The sequence below is a fragment of the Prionailurus viverrinus genome, chromosome B1 (genome assembly GCF_022837055.1).
Source record: "Prionailurus viverrinus isolate Anna chromosome B1, UM_Priviv_1.0, whole genome shotgun sequence".
Taxonomy (NCBI): domain Eukaryota; kingdom Metazoa; phylum Chordata; class Mammalia; order Carnivora; family Felidae; genus Prionailurus; species Prionailurus viverrinus.
The window spans coordinates 150,329,867-150,347,771 of record NC_062564.1 but is presented as its reverse complement, the minus strand read 5'-3'; the positions used below and the strand labels follow the sequence as shown (position 1 = coordinate 150,347,771).

Here is a 17,905-nt window from a genome sequence, read left to right as displayed (position 1 = left end):
AGGGAGGGAGAAAGGAAGGAAGGAAGGGAAAGGAAAGAAGGGAGAGAGGAAGGAGGGAAGGAAGGGTAGGAAGGGAGGGAAGGAAGAAAGAGAAGGGAAGAGAAGGAAAGGAAGGAAAAAAGAAGGAAGGAGAGAATGAAGCAGAGAAGGAAGGGAAGAAAGGAAGGGAGGAAGGAAAGAAAGGGAAGGAAGGGATAAAGGTAGGAGGGAAGGAAAGAGGGAAAGAAGGAGGGAAGGAAGGAAGGAAAGAGGGAAGGAAGGGAGGAGGCAAAGGAAGTAGGGAAGGAAGGAAGCAAGCAATGAAGGAAGGAAGGAAGCCCAGCAGAACATGGATGAGAATGGAGGAACCCAGGTTCATCCTTCATAAACACCCTTTTCAGAGGCTACTGAGAGCCCAAGTCTCCGTCTTTCCCAGAAGAATAGGCTTTCCTGAAAGGAACACATGCCACAAATTCAAGTTGTTTTGTGGGTGGTGCTGAGTTTTGTTTTCGATAGGACCCAAAAGGTATCAAGGATCATATATGAATAAACTACCAAGTCCAGCAACATACTAGCAGATCTAAGAAGACATGTGGAAAGCCTTGTGGCTGAGAATGAATGATTTTTAAACAAAAAATAGCTAAAACCTGAAAAGACAAGGTTCCATAAAAGGTCTAGTAGAAAAGTAATGGGATCTAGATGCTGGTTTCATAGAAAAATCAGCTGCATCATCTGCTACCACCATCTGAGGACATTGTCAAAGACCTGGTGAATGTATAAGGACAAACAAGGAGTGAGGAACAAATATAAAATGGTTAAGCCAATCACAAAAGAGAAAATCGTCAAGCCAGGGATAATCCCATATCACTCTGCAGGGCATTTCCCAGAACCAAGGGAAACAAAAAAAAAAAAAAAAAAAAAGGAATGTTAAGATTATTGACTGGACATTGAATTGCTAGATTTGACAGACACTGATCTCTTTGAGGTTTGATTTCTTCTGATACAAGTGAATGCATATCTAGAATAACCCTTGCAATTAATCATTGTTTTTCTTTTCCTAATCTTGGGATTTTAAAGTATAGAACTTTAACATTCGTAATGTGTCATCTTCATTGCCATAAACGTTCAACATTTATATTTGAAACATCTGTTTTATTGTGCATTGACTGCATGCATGTTGTTATGCAGATTTAATTACTGTATGTAGAGTATTTAAGGTAAATATGTTTCTGGGGCGCCTGCATGGCCCAGTCAGTTAAGCATCTGACTCTTGATCTCAGTCCAGGTCATAATCTCACAGTTTGTGAGTTCAAGCCCCAGAGCCTGCTTGGAATTCTCTCTCCTTCTCTCTGCCCCTCCCCCATTTGTGCATGCACGTGGAAATGCTGTCTGTCTCAAAATAAACTTTTTTTAAAAAGATAAATATGTTTCTAATAAAAATATGTTTCTGTCTGTGCCAAATTTTGCACTATTCTTAACATAATGATAATATCAAGACTATCAGATAACAAATTTAAAATTTTCATATTATGAGTAAAAGAACCAAATTAGTTCTGTATCTAAAATTACCGGTTTACATACTTAAGCAGAGGACAGAGTACACTCTAAGTTCTAACTTTTTTTTATGGTATACTCTATCATTAAAAAAAAATCCACAAAATTTTCCATCTGTTTTAAATAGCATATGAATGAATCTGATGCTAATTGGCAGTACTTGATTTTTTTTAAGCAATAAAATTTTATATATAAAATAGCTACTTCTGCATTGCTACTTCTCACTGCAAAGTTTGTGATTAGCAAACATATTCAATAGAAAAGAGAATAGCATATAAGTAATACTTAAAAGTTGAAACAGTTTACCAACTAAGCTCAATAAAGCTCTTTACATTTTGACTTTAAAAAGGTAGGTGCACATTTATTTGTAATAAATTGATTTTTTTAACAGAATATGAAGTTTACTGCCCCACATTAATAAACTCTGGCTCTCATAGGCAGGTGAGAGCCAAGAGGATTCTAAGCCCAAGAGGAAGTACTGGCAAGAGTTCACATTATGAGTTCAGCTATAATGGAAACTGCATCAGAAGGCTCAAAAACGTATAATTAAAAGACAGACAAAAATCTTAGTGGTCATTAGTATCACTCTTTTCCATTTCTAATCCTACCTCCACTTTGAAAACCAAATCTTTGAATCCATTCTGTACCCTCTGGACAGGTAGTTATCCAATCTCTACTTGAATCCTTATTAATCCTTCTGGACAAAGGGTGGATTTATTGCTTTTGCTATTTTTCCTCTTTCTGGGACAGCTTCCAGGAGCAGTTGTTAGAGACACAGGCACAGCATGTATGTATGTCTCTTGCTGGAACAGAACTGTTTTTGTCTCCATGCCACTCCAGCCTCAGCCACCCTCAGCTTCCTCCTCAGCCCCCAGCAACAGCTTCTAGAACCATCTTCTTGGCCATTCCATCATCCATTTCTGAGATGCACTAACACCATACTTTGTGTGTGGTTGACTCCTGATCTTGAGGAACCATGAGCCGCCAGATCATCCAGAATTATTCTTCTAAAGGTGGGAGCTGCCATCAGCTGCCTGGTCAACCTGCATCTGTGAGCCTCACCCACCTGCCTCTCTCTGGACCTCTATTCTCATGGCCCGTGGCCCCTGGTGACTGTGCCATTTTTTCTAAGAGTTGGCAGAGAAGTTGGAGGGTGCCTAGTATCTCTTAAAGATGCAAAAACAGAGAGGCAACAAAGCTTTCTTCCTGGAGGTCCAGAAGCCATCGAGAGATAAGTGGGGGGTGAGGGGACAGCCTGCAGGCCATGGAACGTGTCTTGGACCTGGAGAAGAGTCTGGCCTAGTCCCCAGTGGATTTGCAAGCCCTGGGCTCTCCTACACATACTCCCAACTCAGTGGCTTCCTAGAGAACCATTTCCTAGGCAGTTAACTGAAGCTCACCCAGAAGATGAGCAACCACCTGACCAAACTTCTCAGGCGGGCAGGCCTCAACCCTGGGTTGGCCGGCCTCATCCACAGGCATGACTGAGAGCTTCTTGCATCTAGTAATGAGGGACCCACCTATTGCATCCCCGCTGGCCTGCCTGAGCCTCTCCCTGTAGCCTGGAGGTAGCTTTTTAACTACTGTATAGCTTTTTCCCAAGCCAAGGACCAAGTGAAAATAATAACAAAGAAAGAAGAAAAGCCACCTACAAAAGACCTTTTTAAGAATAAACCCAAACAAGAGGCATCTGGGTGGCTCAGTCAGTTAAGGATCTGACTTCAGCCCAGGTCATGATTTCACAGTTCGTGAGTTTGAGCCCCACATCAGGCTCTGTGCTGACAGCTTGGAGCCTGGATCCTACTTCAGATTCTGTGTCTCCCTCTCTCTCTGCCCCTCCCCAGCTCGTGCTCGCACTCTGTCTCTGTCAACAATAAATAAACTTAAAAAAAAATTTTTTTAAGAATAAAACCAAACCAAACAAAGAAAACTACACACACACACAAAAGAAAGAAAGAAAGAGAGAAAGAAAGAAAGAAAGAGAGAAAGAAAGAAAGAAAGAAAGAAGGAAAGAAAGAGAGAGAAAGAAAGAAAGAAAGAAAGAAATTAAGAAATTTGTCATTGAGCAAAGATAGTCTGCTTTTAAATTTGTTTTTATTAAAATACATTGTACATTTCATGGTTCATAGCTACTTATTTTTGTATGTGTTGCAAATGAGGAATTTCCACAAAAACCTGTATCAACACTGAAGAATTAGTGTACATGGTCTCTATAGGTCTAAAATGTATTTTGCATAGTTTTACTGACAGTGAAATTATTTCCCAGTGATTTTAAAAGCTGATCAAGACCCCCGTTCAAATGAGAGACTCTAAGTCAGTGCCTAAATTCTGACCTGAGTCAGTTCACAACCATACCCTTTCCTCAAAAGCTATGACATGAAGGCAGATAGAGCATGTTCCAACCCAGCCCTCAGAAAGGGTTGGTTCCACTTTCTCACAGTGCTGCCACTGAGTTGGGAGGATATACATTCATAATTGAAAAAAAGTCTGAATGACTAAAACCAAGAGCTTTATTCTATAGTGAAATAGCCATGATGGGGGTTCATGAAATAGTAAAATAGGAATAGTCCTTTTTTTGATAGGAGCATTTTCTTTGCTTAGGCCTTTCTGGACTAAACATTAGATTTGTTGTTTTGTAAGTTGCTTAAAATTAAAGTTCATAAATACTCCCTCAGGACCACAGTTCTTTCAAAACAGCCACTGTACACACTAATTTAAAATGCATGTTAGCTAAGGTTGGGAGTAACCTTAGGTGAAAATGACTTCAGATAGTTGCTACAAGATGCTTTTCTCTTAGATACCAGTCTTGGAGGCGATCCAGTTGCGGTAGGCAGTCACTCGCATGTAGACACCTGGCTTATTGATTTTACCACATTCTTCTCCCCAGCTCACTATTCCAACAAGGTACCAAATATTTCGAGAATTAGGATGAACTAGTGGTCCTCCAGAATCACCCTAAATAAGACAAATAATATTTATCATTATGAGAATTAACTTCCAGATACTTTACTTACACTAAGTGATAAGCCCAGATAAAGTTTGTGACTCATCCTTCATACAGACCATAGGAAAATGTATGGTGTAAATCCCTGCATCACCCTTAACCTCACTTTTGGCCAGATTATATTCTCTGGCACTCTTTGGTGTTGACCTGAACCTTGCAGGCATGAACTGATAAGTTATCTAGTTCTATGAGAAACTAGTTAGCTAGTTCTAAGAGAAAGCTTTTGGGAAGCAAATATTATAGATGTACTTGGAAAACAGGGCTTTATATCTGAGAAAAGTAGCCAGAACCCTAGCCATGAGGAGGCTAAAAAGGAAAGAGAAATAGGCTGGAAGTAGATTAAAATTTTCTGAGACTGATCTTTTATTGAAATGTGATTAAGATTATGGACTGTGATCCAAGACTACTTTGGTTTATATGCCAGCTCTCCCAATTACTACCTGTGTGATCTTGTGTCAATCACTTTACCTTCCTCTGCCTCGGTTTTCTCATCTATAAAATGATAATGATAGTACCCACATCACAATGTTGTATGAGGATTAAATGAATTATTTGTAAAAAACTGCAATCAGTGCTGGGCTCAGAGTAAGTCCAACTTAAGTGTTTGTTAAACACTTATAAACATATATTGCATGTAGTGGACAATTACTTTAGCTGGAAGAGTTTAACAGGATTGTCAAAATGCAAATTAACTGAAGCATAGAAATTGTCTTTGTATTGATGACTTTCATAAAATAATAGCAGTTATTTGTAACTGATGGTCAATGTGACTAGTGTCCAGACTTACCTGGCAGGCATCGATATTTCCTTCCAAGTACCCAGCGCATAGCATTGTGTCCAATACCATACCATAATATCCTTCCTGAGCATTACAGGTATTTGTGTCAATAATCTTCACAGATGCTTTCTGAAGTACCTCTGGGTATTTACCTAAAGGAAGTATACAAATTAGTAAAAGAGCTGTTCTAAAACAGAGCAGGATGGAAAACTTGCTTTGTCCTCTTTGCATAAAACCTGTATTTGACTCTTGCCTACTCATTTCCCTCACCTGAACCAATGAAAAGGACATCTTCAAAGAATCATTTGAAATCTTTTAAATACTGCCTTTCTATGTCCTTATCTCTCTTCTTATATCTTTGAACCAGAACTTTCTCAGTTAGTTTCTCCAGGTTAGGGAATTTCTACAATCAATTGGTCTCCACAGAACATTCCACACCAAGGCAATTTGCAAAGCCATAAGTCCATACGCATCATTTCCTGAGATATTGCCTGGGAGAAGTAGGCATCCTGAAGTAAATGATGCCTTTGACTCTGTGCCTAGCCCACCATTTTTTGTGCTTTTGTACTGACACACTGTTAAATTTTCACTGGACTTACCATTATATGAAAGTGCTCCCCATCCTGTAACAACAACTCCTTCACCTGGTGGAAAAACCTGTGTGGCTTCAGGAAGACAAACTCGATGTACATCATTCTTGAATAAGACTTTTTCGGTGAGCTGTATAATTGCAATATCATCATGATGTTCACCCGGGATGTAGTCTTCATGAACTATAATTTGTTGAATATGATGTTGCATATAGGGGGGATTTACTCTTGTGCCAAAGCTGACAGTATAGTTTTTTGGATTGTTTGTCCTGAAAGAGCAAAAATTATATATTTTGTATTTATTTCAAAATAGTAGAAACATGGCCTTCATCTACTGTACTTTTTAATGACATTAATATTCCCTTGTGCCATAGCTCATTAGCAGTGATACAATCTGATTTTCTTCATAAATTAAAAAACTGTTTGAGTCCCTCCCTATACCATATACTGTGTAAAGCAGTGGGGATATAGAAATAAAAATTAATAGCCATACCTTCCAGAAACTTAAATATAATGAAGGATGGGCATAAACACAGAGAGTTCTAATTGCTTAAGTGATTTGTGTATAATTAGTGGGACAAGAAAACAGGTGGACTTAAATCTGCATGCTCTAGGGAACAGATATTTCTTTTTTTTATATGAAAATTATTGTCAAATTGGTTTCCATACAACACCCAGTGCTCATCCCAACAGGTGCCCTCCTCAATGCCCATCACCCATTTTCCCCTCCCTCCCACCCCCCATCAACCCTTGTTTATTCTCAGTTTTTAAGACTCTCTTACGGTTTGGCTCCCTCCCTATCTTTTTTTCCCCTTCCCCTCCCCCATGGTCTACTGTTAAGTTTCTCAGGATCCACATAAGAGTGAAAACATATGGTATCTCTCTTTCTCTGTATGACTTATTTCACTTAGCATAACACTCTCCAGTTCCATCCGTGTGGCCACAAAAGGCCATATATCATTCTTTCTCATTGCCAAGTAGTATTCAGAAATTTCTTAAGGAAAGTAGCATTTTGGGTGAGACCATAGAGCTGGGTCAGAGTTGCCTAAAAAATGAGAAGGGGATGGTATGTGCAGAAGGTGAGGAAGCTATGAAACAGGATGATGTGTTTTAGCAACTACGAGTAGTTAAGGATGTCTGCAGTATAAAGTGATGAGAGATAAGAATCATGTGAGAAAAAAATGCCGTATCAAGAATGAATGACTCTTCCCATTCTTACAGGTAACGCAGGAAAATCTTAGATTGGCTTCGCATATAATTTGTTTTCCAAACCAGGACACTTGAGAAGAGAGCTATTGATAATTAACTGAGATAACAAGTGTGAACTGGCCCAGTTCCAGTCTTTGGTCTCCCTATCCTTGAGCAACATGATGAACTTACTTTTGAAAGCAGTGAGCTGCAGTCACCAGGTGTCTTTCACTGATCAAAGATGCCCCGCAGTAGTGTCGGCCATTCTTTTTGAGAGTTGCTTGCCAAGGCCATTCTCCCTTCTGAGCATTGGAACCTCCTTTTATTCTATCATACGTAGCTGACATCCTTGCTCGTGTCCCACAGCCTGTCAGAGTCAGTTTTGTTCCATTGAGAGTAGGAAGACACTTGTTTGATTATAAAGCAGAAACTGAGCTGAGTTATTCTTGTATGGTTCTATCTGACAATATCTTGCACTGAAGAGAACAGGATGTAATCTGCAAAGGAATCACTAGCAACCCCTAGATCACCTCCATACCCAGCACAGTATCTCCAAGATACCTCAGCACCTGGAGAATATGAGAGCTCTTGGAGGCAGATAAACTCACAGTTAAGTCCATGGGCTCTGCAACCAGACTCCCTGGTTTGAATTCTGACCACACCATTCACAAGCTGGTTGAATTTAGGCAAATTATTTCACTTCTTTGTGCTTCAGTTTCCCCAACTCTAACATGGAATGATAATAAATAATATCTATCTTTAGGATTATTGTGAGGATTAAATGAGTTGTATGTAAGGTACCTAGTTAGAATTGTAACTAGCCAACAGTAACAAATCTTGACTGTTATGTCTTAGATCATCTCACACATTTAATTAAGAAGTATCTGAACTTACGGTTGTTGATAATCTTTTCAGCATCAACCTTACTGATTTCTGAAATAGAACAAAAAGCTCATGGTAAATATAATACCTAGCATAAGCCATTGACCTTGGAGCCAATGGAGTAAGATGCTAGCTAGGTTCAGCAGAGAGGAGGTCAGAAATAATTTTGAATCTCAGGAGAAAATGTTAGCAGAAAGGAGAGAATATTGGTTTATTTGAATTGTTCTTTTACTATATGCAAATGTATGATATGGAAATACCACCTCCATAGCTCCAAATGAGAGACTTCATTTTTATTTAATTGGAATATAATCTTTATCACCTAAGGTGGAAAACAGTCAGTATCTTTTCTTAGAAGATCAAAAAGACCCACAAGTGAAACTGATTCCTGTCAGTAGACAAAAATAACTTAAAAACTGACCTGTCTTATAATGGCAGATTGTTTGATATTTTTGAAGTTTATAGGAGATCATGAAAAATATATACAAGACACACTGTTACTTATAAGGACTGTTCAAAGTCTTACTATTTGCTTTATAATCAGAAGCAGCTTTTCTCCCAGAAGTGCTTTAAAGTGTGATATTATTATGATTTGATTATAATGTTTTTAGTAACGAAGAATACAAATTATTGCTCTGAAATAAAATAATGGCCTATTCATTTAAAAAATTCAGGATCAGCTTTGTTCCTGGTACTTGTGATATATGTTAGAAATAAAAAGATGAAATAACACTGCTCCTATTTAATTCATAAGCTTACCCTTGAGCCTAAGAGAATTAGGATCTGTAGTCAGAGAGCCTGCATGGTTTCTCAGCATCTGATGTAAGACACTTTCAATTCTTCTTCTGGTGTTTTCCTTCATTGATCTGGGAGCCTTGAATATCAGCCATATATGTGCAGTTAGACTGTTGTTATGAGGACTGGAAGCAAGATAAGTATGTTTCAACAAGATAAGCATATTTCTTATGTTGCTAAGAAAATAGCATTTCCTTCCTCATTCCCTGATCTTTCATATTTTTATATCTTCTGTCTTTTTATGGGTTTGTACAGTACCTTCACTTTTGGTTAATCACAGGATCATCCATCTGCCTACATTTACCTGGTGACAGTATGCAAGCAGCTACAGCATTCATCTTAGAGAACAAGTAGTTCTACAAATCTGAAAAGTAGGAAAGGCCTGCGGCACAGGGTAGAAATATCATGTGAGAACTGGGCTCGCTTATTCATGTATTCATCAATCATTTATTGGGCAACTGCTATAGACAAGTGACTGGAATGGGTGCTAGTCAGTGATGCAAGCGTGACTAAGACATGGCTCCTACCCTCCAAGAATTTCCAGATTTCTAGGAAATTAGACATGTATACAAATGACTACAATAAACGAGGCAGAAGGGATAATATTTATTTTGTCTTATCTGCCAATAGAGGAAGGATAAGTTATTTTTTATTTAAAGAATTAGAGAAATTTTCATGAAAGAGGTGGCATACACACTGGGCTTTAAAGTGTTTTTATCACTACTTCAACATCAAGCAGACAATTTCATCAGGTAGAGAAGAAGAGTAACACTCCAGAATAACTGGATAGCGATCATTAATTTGCATTTACTGGGGATCTGCTGTGTTCTAGGTACTTATTTTCACATTTATTGTCACACTTAGACTTCACAACAAGCCTGCAGCATGGGTATCATTGTCTTCATTTTGTAGACAAGGAAAAACGGAGGCTCTGACAGGTTACCTAGTAGGCTCAAGATTATACAGCTACTAAACTCAAATCAGATTCAGTACAACTGACTCTATAACCCAGAGTCTTTACACTGTTTTGTCTCCCTGTGCCAAGTCACAGAGACAGCAGTGTCTAAGATTGGGATCAGATGGAGGAGGACTTTTAATGTGAGCCAAGAGATAGAAGTAAAGAGAAGTTGTTGAATAAAACTGTGCTTGAGGAAGATGAACCTGACCATGGCATTCAGGGAAGATTTGTTTGGAATTCAGATAGGGGTAAGCAACCCAAGAAGGTGACGGGTGGACATGTAGGAATTGTCAAACAGCTTTGAGGATAGTGTCCAAAGTGGCATTTTTATGCTTTGGCTCTCCCTGACAGATGATTAACCTTTTGGAATATAAATCAATAATCAGTGCTAGGAAGCACTCAGCTCATGCAGGTTTGATTATCATGAGAGAGGCAGCGAAGGTGCTATGACAGTATTTCACAGAGAGGTAAATAGAGTCAAAGTGATTTAATGACTCTGGGATTACTAAGTGGTAAAGACTGGGATCAAGTTGCCTAACTTCTGTTCTAGGCCTCCCTCTGCTATTCCGTGCTACTCTAAACCCACATACGATAGCTATTTTACTTCTTGTTACGGTGACTACAAGGACTTCCTTGACATCAAAGCCTGATGTAGATATGCTCTTTTCTACCCTGTAAGAACTCTAGGGTAGTTCCACAAGGTGTCTGGCTGATTTGCAAGTAGAAGAACATGAGTCATTAAATAGATTTACATAAGACCAAAAAAGGAAAAAGAAAGACATGAGAAAACAGGGTCTGTATTTACACAACTACTAAATAAAAATTTTAGACTGTCAAAGATTGGTCTAAGGGATCACCTACTATTTGCTAGACATAAAAACTTAAGAAGCTTGAGTGATGAGGCAACTATAATTTAACACATTATATGAATAACACATTCTCAATAGATCTAGTGGATAAAACTAGATAGCCCCATCTTTGCTTTGGTTTTATATTCAACAATTAGTCTGGCACTTAACTTATGATAATACTGTATTAGTAACTTATTGGCTAATGACTGTGACATTTCACAGAGGTGCTTGAAATATGTATGTATGAATGAGTTGATCTCTTTTCTAACTGCTATTATTAGTTACTTACACCAGTGTGATGACTTGAGAATTGATATATTGTCTGTAAATGCTAGAACTTTGAAATGCATCAACCATCTGTTAAAGAGAACAGAATCAAACGTCATATTCCAATAATATATTTATATTTCAGAGAACTAACAATGAAATAAATATAGGAAAATACCAGTTTACCTTAGTCTCAAGAATTTTGCTAAGATAGTTATTTTCTGGTGATGTCTCTCTTTGATAATTTCTGTTGTATGGGATATCCAGCACGTCAAAGCTACCTTGATAATAGTAAGTCGTGTTTTCTGTGAGATAAAAACATCATCCAAGAATTATTTAGGTGAAATGGATTTCACATGCAGATACAGATTACATAGTAATATCAACTAGTAAATATTGTGCTCATACCTGTGAATCTTTCTGGCACAGCCGGTTAGATATCCTGGGCATTGTGAAAAGTGTTTACGGGACCAATAATTCAGCATATATAGATATAGACAAAAGTCAGCAAGAAGAGTAATATCTTGATTGAGACAGATAGAACTATATACTGTAAGTGAGATTTCTGTCATATAATTATTAAACTATGAGTAAAAATAGTTACCATTTATTAAGTATGTACCATGAGAAGATACTTTATAAAAGAACATATGAAGTATATCCCTTTTTTTTCTGGAAAAATGTGGTGTTGAGATATTCAGTAACTTAACTAATATATGGATACTAAAAGCCAAGAATCAACAAAAATTCGATTTGAGTACAAAGACTACACCTAATCCATTTTATTTCCTTCTTAAATTCTCATAGATACTAAGATACCTATTAGAGGTAAGACATGTGATATATCTTACCTCTAATATGTGATAGATACTAAGCACTTAGAAATATTCTAGATGCTACATAACAACACCTAGCATATAGTAAGCACTGAATAAATATTAATACTATTGTGCAATATGATCATTGCTTTTTAAGACTATGTGATGGAAGTGACAGGTTCAATATGGTTGAAATCATTACACAAGGTACTAATAAGGATATAATTAAAAACATTAATCATCTAATTGCAGGTTCTATACAAATGCAGAGAAGGAAAGCACCATAATTAAAATGAAATATGACTTTCTATTATAAGTGGTGAAAATATTTTACAGTGAGAAGTGTGATAAAAAAAGAAGCCAGAAACATCTAAACAAAATGCTGGAATGGGTTGTTTATGAATAATAATTTGTGAGCCAACATTGTTAATTATCATTAGTTTGTCTGGGGATCATGGATCTTTTACTATAGAGACCGAACTTTGCAATGGTAGCTTATTAGATTTTAACATAAGTAGTAAAACATAGATCTTTAAACTATTAAACTTTCTTTTTTTATAATTCAGTGTTCACAGTGTATCTTTCAGTTCTTTATTTAGATTCCTAAATATTTCTACCTACTATGATAATTAGGCTGCCATGAATATTCCTCAGTGTAGACTAATAAATTGACAAGATAACAAACAACTGCATGGAGCACTTTTCCAAGAGCCAGTGGATAAACTAAACATTTAATGTCTAAGACATTAAGACTAAGAAACCACACCCTAAAACAAGGAATTGAGTATTAATTTAATTCCACACAGCATTCAGCCACAGAGATGGCTCACTATGCTGAGGTCACTGTGAAATCAGTCACTGAGATCTGTTGGTACCTGGTAAAATGAAAACAATCCTTGGGGATGAGATATCCATAAAGCACATCTGCACCTTATGATTAATATTCCCATTTCTATAAGTGGTTCAAATGCCAATATGAATTGAGATGGATAAGGGACAGAAAGGAATTGTTTTATGACTTTTTCATGACTTGATTACTTAGAACTTATTTCTATAAATAAAACTTACAACTTACATGTAACACACACATACAAACACACACACATTTTTGGTTTTGGTTTTGTGCAGTGTTCTGAAGTGCGATAATATTTTAAGCATAAATTATGAGAACACTTCTATTTAAATCTGACAGAGTTAAGGCATTTCTTTTATGTTCTCCTTCCTCTAACTTATAAAAACACCCAAAGACAAGGGTAAAGTGCTCATTTCCAAGGAAACAAAAGAAAGACACAACTCCAGGCTAAAAACTATGAAGCAAATATTCCCCCAAATGTGAAATATAAACTAGGCTGAAAAATGATACATATCAGAGATACATCTCCTCACAAGCTGAGTTCATTGAGGATTTTTTTTAATTCTCAATGACTCTATTATTAGTATAATGAGACTTCAGGGCCTGGAAAAAAGACAAGGAATAGTTCCAAAGGTCCTATTTTGACCCTGCAGAATGACAGCAGTGAAAATAAATGTGAATCCATACTAATGTGCCATTTTTATTATATGTGCTCTAATCTCCTGGTTAAGGCAACCTTCTGGAGGTGAGTTGGGTTGAACAAAGGAGAGACGTCAGGATCACTATATTATAGTTCAGAGAATCTGTATATTAAGGAGATTTCCTCAAGGCTACCCCAGCTTCTTGTGTTAAAAACTGAAGACAAGTGTTCCATGGAGTTAAAATAACAGACTGCATAAGAGAATGTTTGAGATGATGAATCAAAATATAAGCTGCAAACTCCCTATGTCCCACCCCTAGAATCACTTCCCATAGTATTCTTTAGAAAACATCTAGTAATTATGATTGCAAATGAAGTATTATAAAGGTTGAGAATATAAAAAGAATAATATTGCTAACAAACTACTGGGAAGTTGGGAGAAAAATGAGCAGTGTAAGCATATGCTGATTTTCTTGTCTTTCTTTTCTTAGTATTTTAATTATAAGGTAACACATATTTTTTTTATATATAACTTTTTTTTATTTTTTTATTTTTTTTATTTTTATTTATTTTTTTTTATGAAATTTATTGACAAATTGGTTTCCATACAACACCCAGTGCTCATCCCAAAAGGTGCCCTCCTCAATACCCATCACCCACCCTCTCCTCCCTCCCACCCCCCATCAACCCTCAGTTTGTTCTCAGGTAACACATATTAATACCAACTTGGTAGATTACTTTTTCTGCCTATCAACTGTCTATCTGTGTATTCATGTCTCTGTATCATATATATTCTTTACTTGTGTATATACAAAAGATGTCTGCAATAGGGAGCTTGGCAAATGCTTCTTTCTGGGATCTTGGGTCACTGATGGCCATTTTAAAGGAAGATAGAGGGGTGCCTGTGTGGCTCAGTTGGTTAAGTGTCTGACTCTTGAATTTGGCTCGGTCATGATCTCATGGCTTGTGAGATAGAGCCCCGCTTGGGGCTCTGTGCTGACAGCACAGAGCCTGCTTGGGATTCTGTCTCTCCCTCTCTCTCTCTACCCTTCCCCTGCTTATGCTCTCTCTCTCTCAAAATAAATAAAATAAACTTTTAAAAAATAAAGGAAGACAGATAATTTATTATTTGCAATTATCTCTTTGTCTTTGGTAGAAATGGAAATAAAGTTTACAACAAACTGAAATAAATAAAAATGTGTTCTTTACCAACCTACTGCCAGAAAATGAACCAGGAGACCAATGGTTATTCCCAGGATTGCCAATACTCCGAACACAATCAGTGCAATCATCCATAGTGGCAAAGATGGACGGGAAGCTGTGACTGGTCTGCAAGTAAAGGATATGAATATAAAAAGGTATATCAAAAAAAAAGTCACAGACACTCCAAATCTTTACTTTTGCTCACCCTTATTAGCTCAATTTAGGCATAGGGGTAGCAAAAGATATATGAAGAAAGGACAGGAAAGGGAAGGTAAGGAAAGGGAAGGGAAAAAGTAAGAAAGAGAAAGAAAGAAAGAAAGAAAGAAAGAAAGAAAGAAAGAAAGAAAAAGAAAGAAAGAGAAAGAAAGAAAGAAAGAAAGAAAGAAAGAAAGAAAGAAAGAAAGAAAAAGAAAAACGAGGAAGGGGAGGAAGAGAAAGAAGGAAAGAAATTTACAATTAAACCTCTTTGGATCTGTGCTATGAAATTATTTTTCAGGAATACGATAATGTCAAGTTATCTATACTTAGCATCTAGTTGTCTCCCATGACCAATGGGGTAGTGACAGAGTTAGTATCAACTAGTGAAGACCTTGCCAGGTTGGGGAGGAAGAAGAGAGGAAAATAGAAATGTCTTATAAGTTCTTTATGCCAAAGCTTATCATAATTTTTGAATTATGATCACAATTCTATTTTATTATGTCCTTGTTATATCCAGAGAACACATGCAAATATGAAGTGCTATATTGGGTGAGAGCAGTGTCCATCTTTCTTGCTAGCTTACTAGCCAGGAATTCAATTTTCTTGCTGCAAACTGTCATGGATTGACCAAAGATAAAGCTGGACAGTATAATGTCTAATTTTAAATGTCAATTTTAGCTAGGCTATGGTGCCAGGTTGTTTGGTCAAACATGAGTCTACATGTTGCCATGAAAGTATCCTGTGGCTGTAATAAACATTTCTAATCAGTTGACTGTAAGGAGATTACCCTCTGCAAGTGGGTGGGCCTCATTCAATCAGGTGAAGGTCATAAGAGCTAAAACTGAGATTTTCATCAGAAGAAAAAAACAGTCTGCCTTGGAAGTATGACATAGAAACCCTGCCTGAGTTTCCAGCCTTGCTAACTTTACAACTGTGTGAAGCTACCTTAGATACATAGATATATCTTATGTTTATGTATCTATATATTTGTATAGATCTATTATCTATCATCTATTGATAGAGAAAAGGAGAGAAAGAGACAGAGGAGGAGGAGGAAATAGAGACAGAGATATCCTCTTGTTTCTGTTTCTCTGGAAAATCCTGATAAGGAGGCAACAACAAGGACTTTGTTGCCACACAAAGGTTTTGAGATTTTGTCTTAAATATTGGGGCTCCTCCAAGTATGGTTGGAGGATGGCCTTTATCAAAATCACCTGAGAGTGGTTGTTACATATGCAGATTATGGTATCCTACCCCAGATCTAATTAACTCAAATTCCCAAAAGAGTCTGAGAATCTTCAGTTTAACACTGTTAGTGATACAGATTCTTACTAAACTGTATGCTATCTTCATGGCAAAACTGGAAAACTTTAATATAGCTGGACATATTGTTAGAGTTTTCGGATTAGAAGCAGCATTGGAGAGGAGTATGTATGATGTATTAGGTCTCAGATAAAAGTAAATTGGGTTGATACTTCCAGGAGAACAAGTTTGTTGTTGTTGTTGTTGTTTTAAATACATCCTCTATGGAGTTTTTTCCACTCTCTTTAAAAATGACTTCATACTTCTCCTTTTTACCTCAAACCTCCAGCACCATTTGCCCCATTCTCAAGCTTAGCTGGTAACCTTACTTCCTAGTCCACTAAGAAAATGAAAAGCATCAGAAGAGAATATTTACAACTCCATCATCACATTTGTGAACTTCTCTTCATCTGTACCCCACATCCTTCTTTTTCCTCGTGTTTCCACATATAATTTGTGCCCTGACTTAAGACAAGCCCTCCACCATCTCATCTCATTCCCAACCTGTTTCTAATCTATGTTTCAGCCATTTCAAACTACTCAGAGTTCCACAGACAACCAGACTCTTCCACACCTCCATGGCCTTGCACGCTCTGGTCCTTCTGCCTAAAATGTCTGCCCCAAGCCTACCCAGTGAGCCCCCACTCAAACTTTATCCTCAACTCTGTCATCTCCTCTTTCTTGAGGCCTTCCATGGCTCACCCTAATATGGATCTACACTGAGAGTATTTTTTATTTTTACATGGCAGTCTTTTCACCTCTGGTCGAGGTCTTGTTATCATCTGGCCCATGTCATTATTTGTTATTCATGATGTTATTGTTTTATACCCAGGCCATATTGTGGTGTCTAGCACATTATTGATAATATTTGTTGAAATAGTATATAAATGAAGCCAAGGGATATCAAGGACAATGAGACTCTGAAGGATAAATAGATCAGAGGGTTACAAGTTATGGAAGGCCTTCAGTGCTAATCAGAAGAGATTTTGATTTTATCTGGTGGAAATGACTAACATGAGGACATGCAGTGCTTAGGAAGATGAATCTTCAGTCTGGATAACTGTAGTTTAAAGGAGGGAGAAAAATGAAAGGGGAGGACCAATGAGCAAAGAGGCTAATATAATCAATGGGATTGGAATGATAGCATTCTGGATTGTGGTAGTAAGAAAAGAAACAAAGTGATGAATTTGAGAACATTTACAGTAGAATCTTTGTCAGAATTTGGTAATTAGTTAGCTATGTTTGTAAAGAATAGGTAAAAGAGAGTCAGATGAAGCCTAAGAGATATGTATCTGGAATTTAAGAGACATTTAAATTTCTAGTACACAAATGGAGATGTCACACCAGTAGTTAACTGAGGAACCATAGTTGGGGTTAATTTAGGATTCATCTGAAAACAGGGAACAAACAAAGCTGTGAAACTGAATTAGTAAGTTACAGTGCTTGTTATATAAAACATAGTACAGAATTGACACTTCTCTTTCCAAGGCAAACATTTGTTTCCATTCTGACTACAACTAATTTATCTCCATGTTTCGTGGCTTTCCTGAATTTCACAGTCTCATTGTTTGAAATCACTCAAAAGACTTTAAATTGTCAGCATATGTTTCTTAACTGTCCAATTCAAAATCTTGTCCACCTTTCAGAGATGGGTAAGTACTTACCTCATCTCCTAGGCATTTGGCTCCACCAAGACTACTTTGCTCACTGCTTGATTCTCTAATCTTTGCTCCACACCCTTTCCTTACTTTTCTGTCTCCCATAAAGTCTCACGAATTACTTTTCTTAGGAGTATCTTAACTGGGGATATACTGGTACATTTCTTGTTTTGTCTAGTTTTATTTTTAGATCTTTACCTCTGGACACGACTTCATATATATTTGGGCAATTTTTTTTCTTTTATCTTTGCAATCTGTTTTAGAACTGGTATTTTTATAAGAACATAAATAAATCTATTAAAATGTGATCAAATAAGCTATCTTAGAATTCATCCAGACACTATGGCTTGAAAGTGGAGGACTGAAATCACTTCCTAATTTCCAGTT

General features: G+C 37.1%; 1 protein-coding gene across 1 annotated transcript; it reads right to left on the bottom strand.

Moving 5' to 3' along the window:
* Nucleotides 1-4,326: 4,326 nt before the first annotated feature.
* Nucleotides 4,327-17,529, bottom strand: LOC125164876 (transmembrane protease serine 11B-like protein). Its single transcript, XM_047857613.1, has 10 exons — nucleotides 17,525-17,529; nucleotides 14,371-14,486; nucleotides 11,033-11,151; nucleotides 10,869-10,936; nucleotides 8,735-8,895; nucleotides 7,988-8,026; nucleotides 7,286-7,460; nucleotides 5,915-6,174; nucleotides 5,325-5,467; nucleotides 4,327-4,488 (listed from the first exon to the last, which is right to left on the bottom strand). Exons 1-10 carry the CDS (start codon nucleotides 17,527-17,529, stop codon nucleotides 4,327-4,329), a joined length of 1,248 nt encoding a protein of 415 aa, XP_047713569.1.
* Between the last annotated feature and the right edge of the window lie 376 nt (nucleotides 17,530-17,905).

Bases quoted from the DNA above. Each gene is read 5' to 3' on its own strand.
- LOC125164876 (XM_047857613.1), bottom strand. The intron at 8,027-8,734 runs GTAAGCTTATGA...GTTCTATTTCAG, and splicing joins TAATTCTCTTAGGCTCAAGG to AAATCAGTAAGGTTGATGCT. The intron at 6,175-7,285 runs GTAAGTTCATCA...TTGCTCTTTCAG, and splicing joins GCAGCTCACTGCTTTCAAAA to GACAAACAATCCAAAAAACT.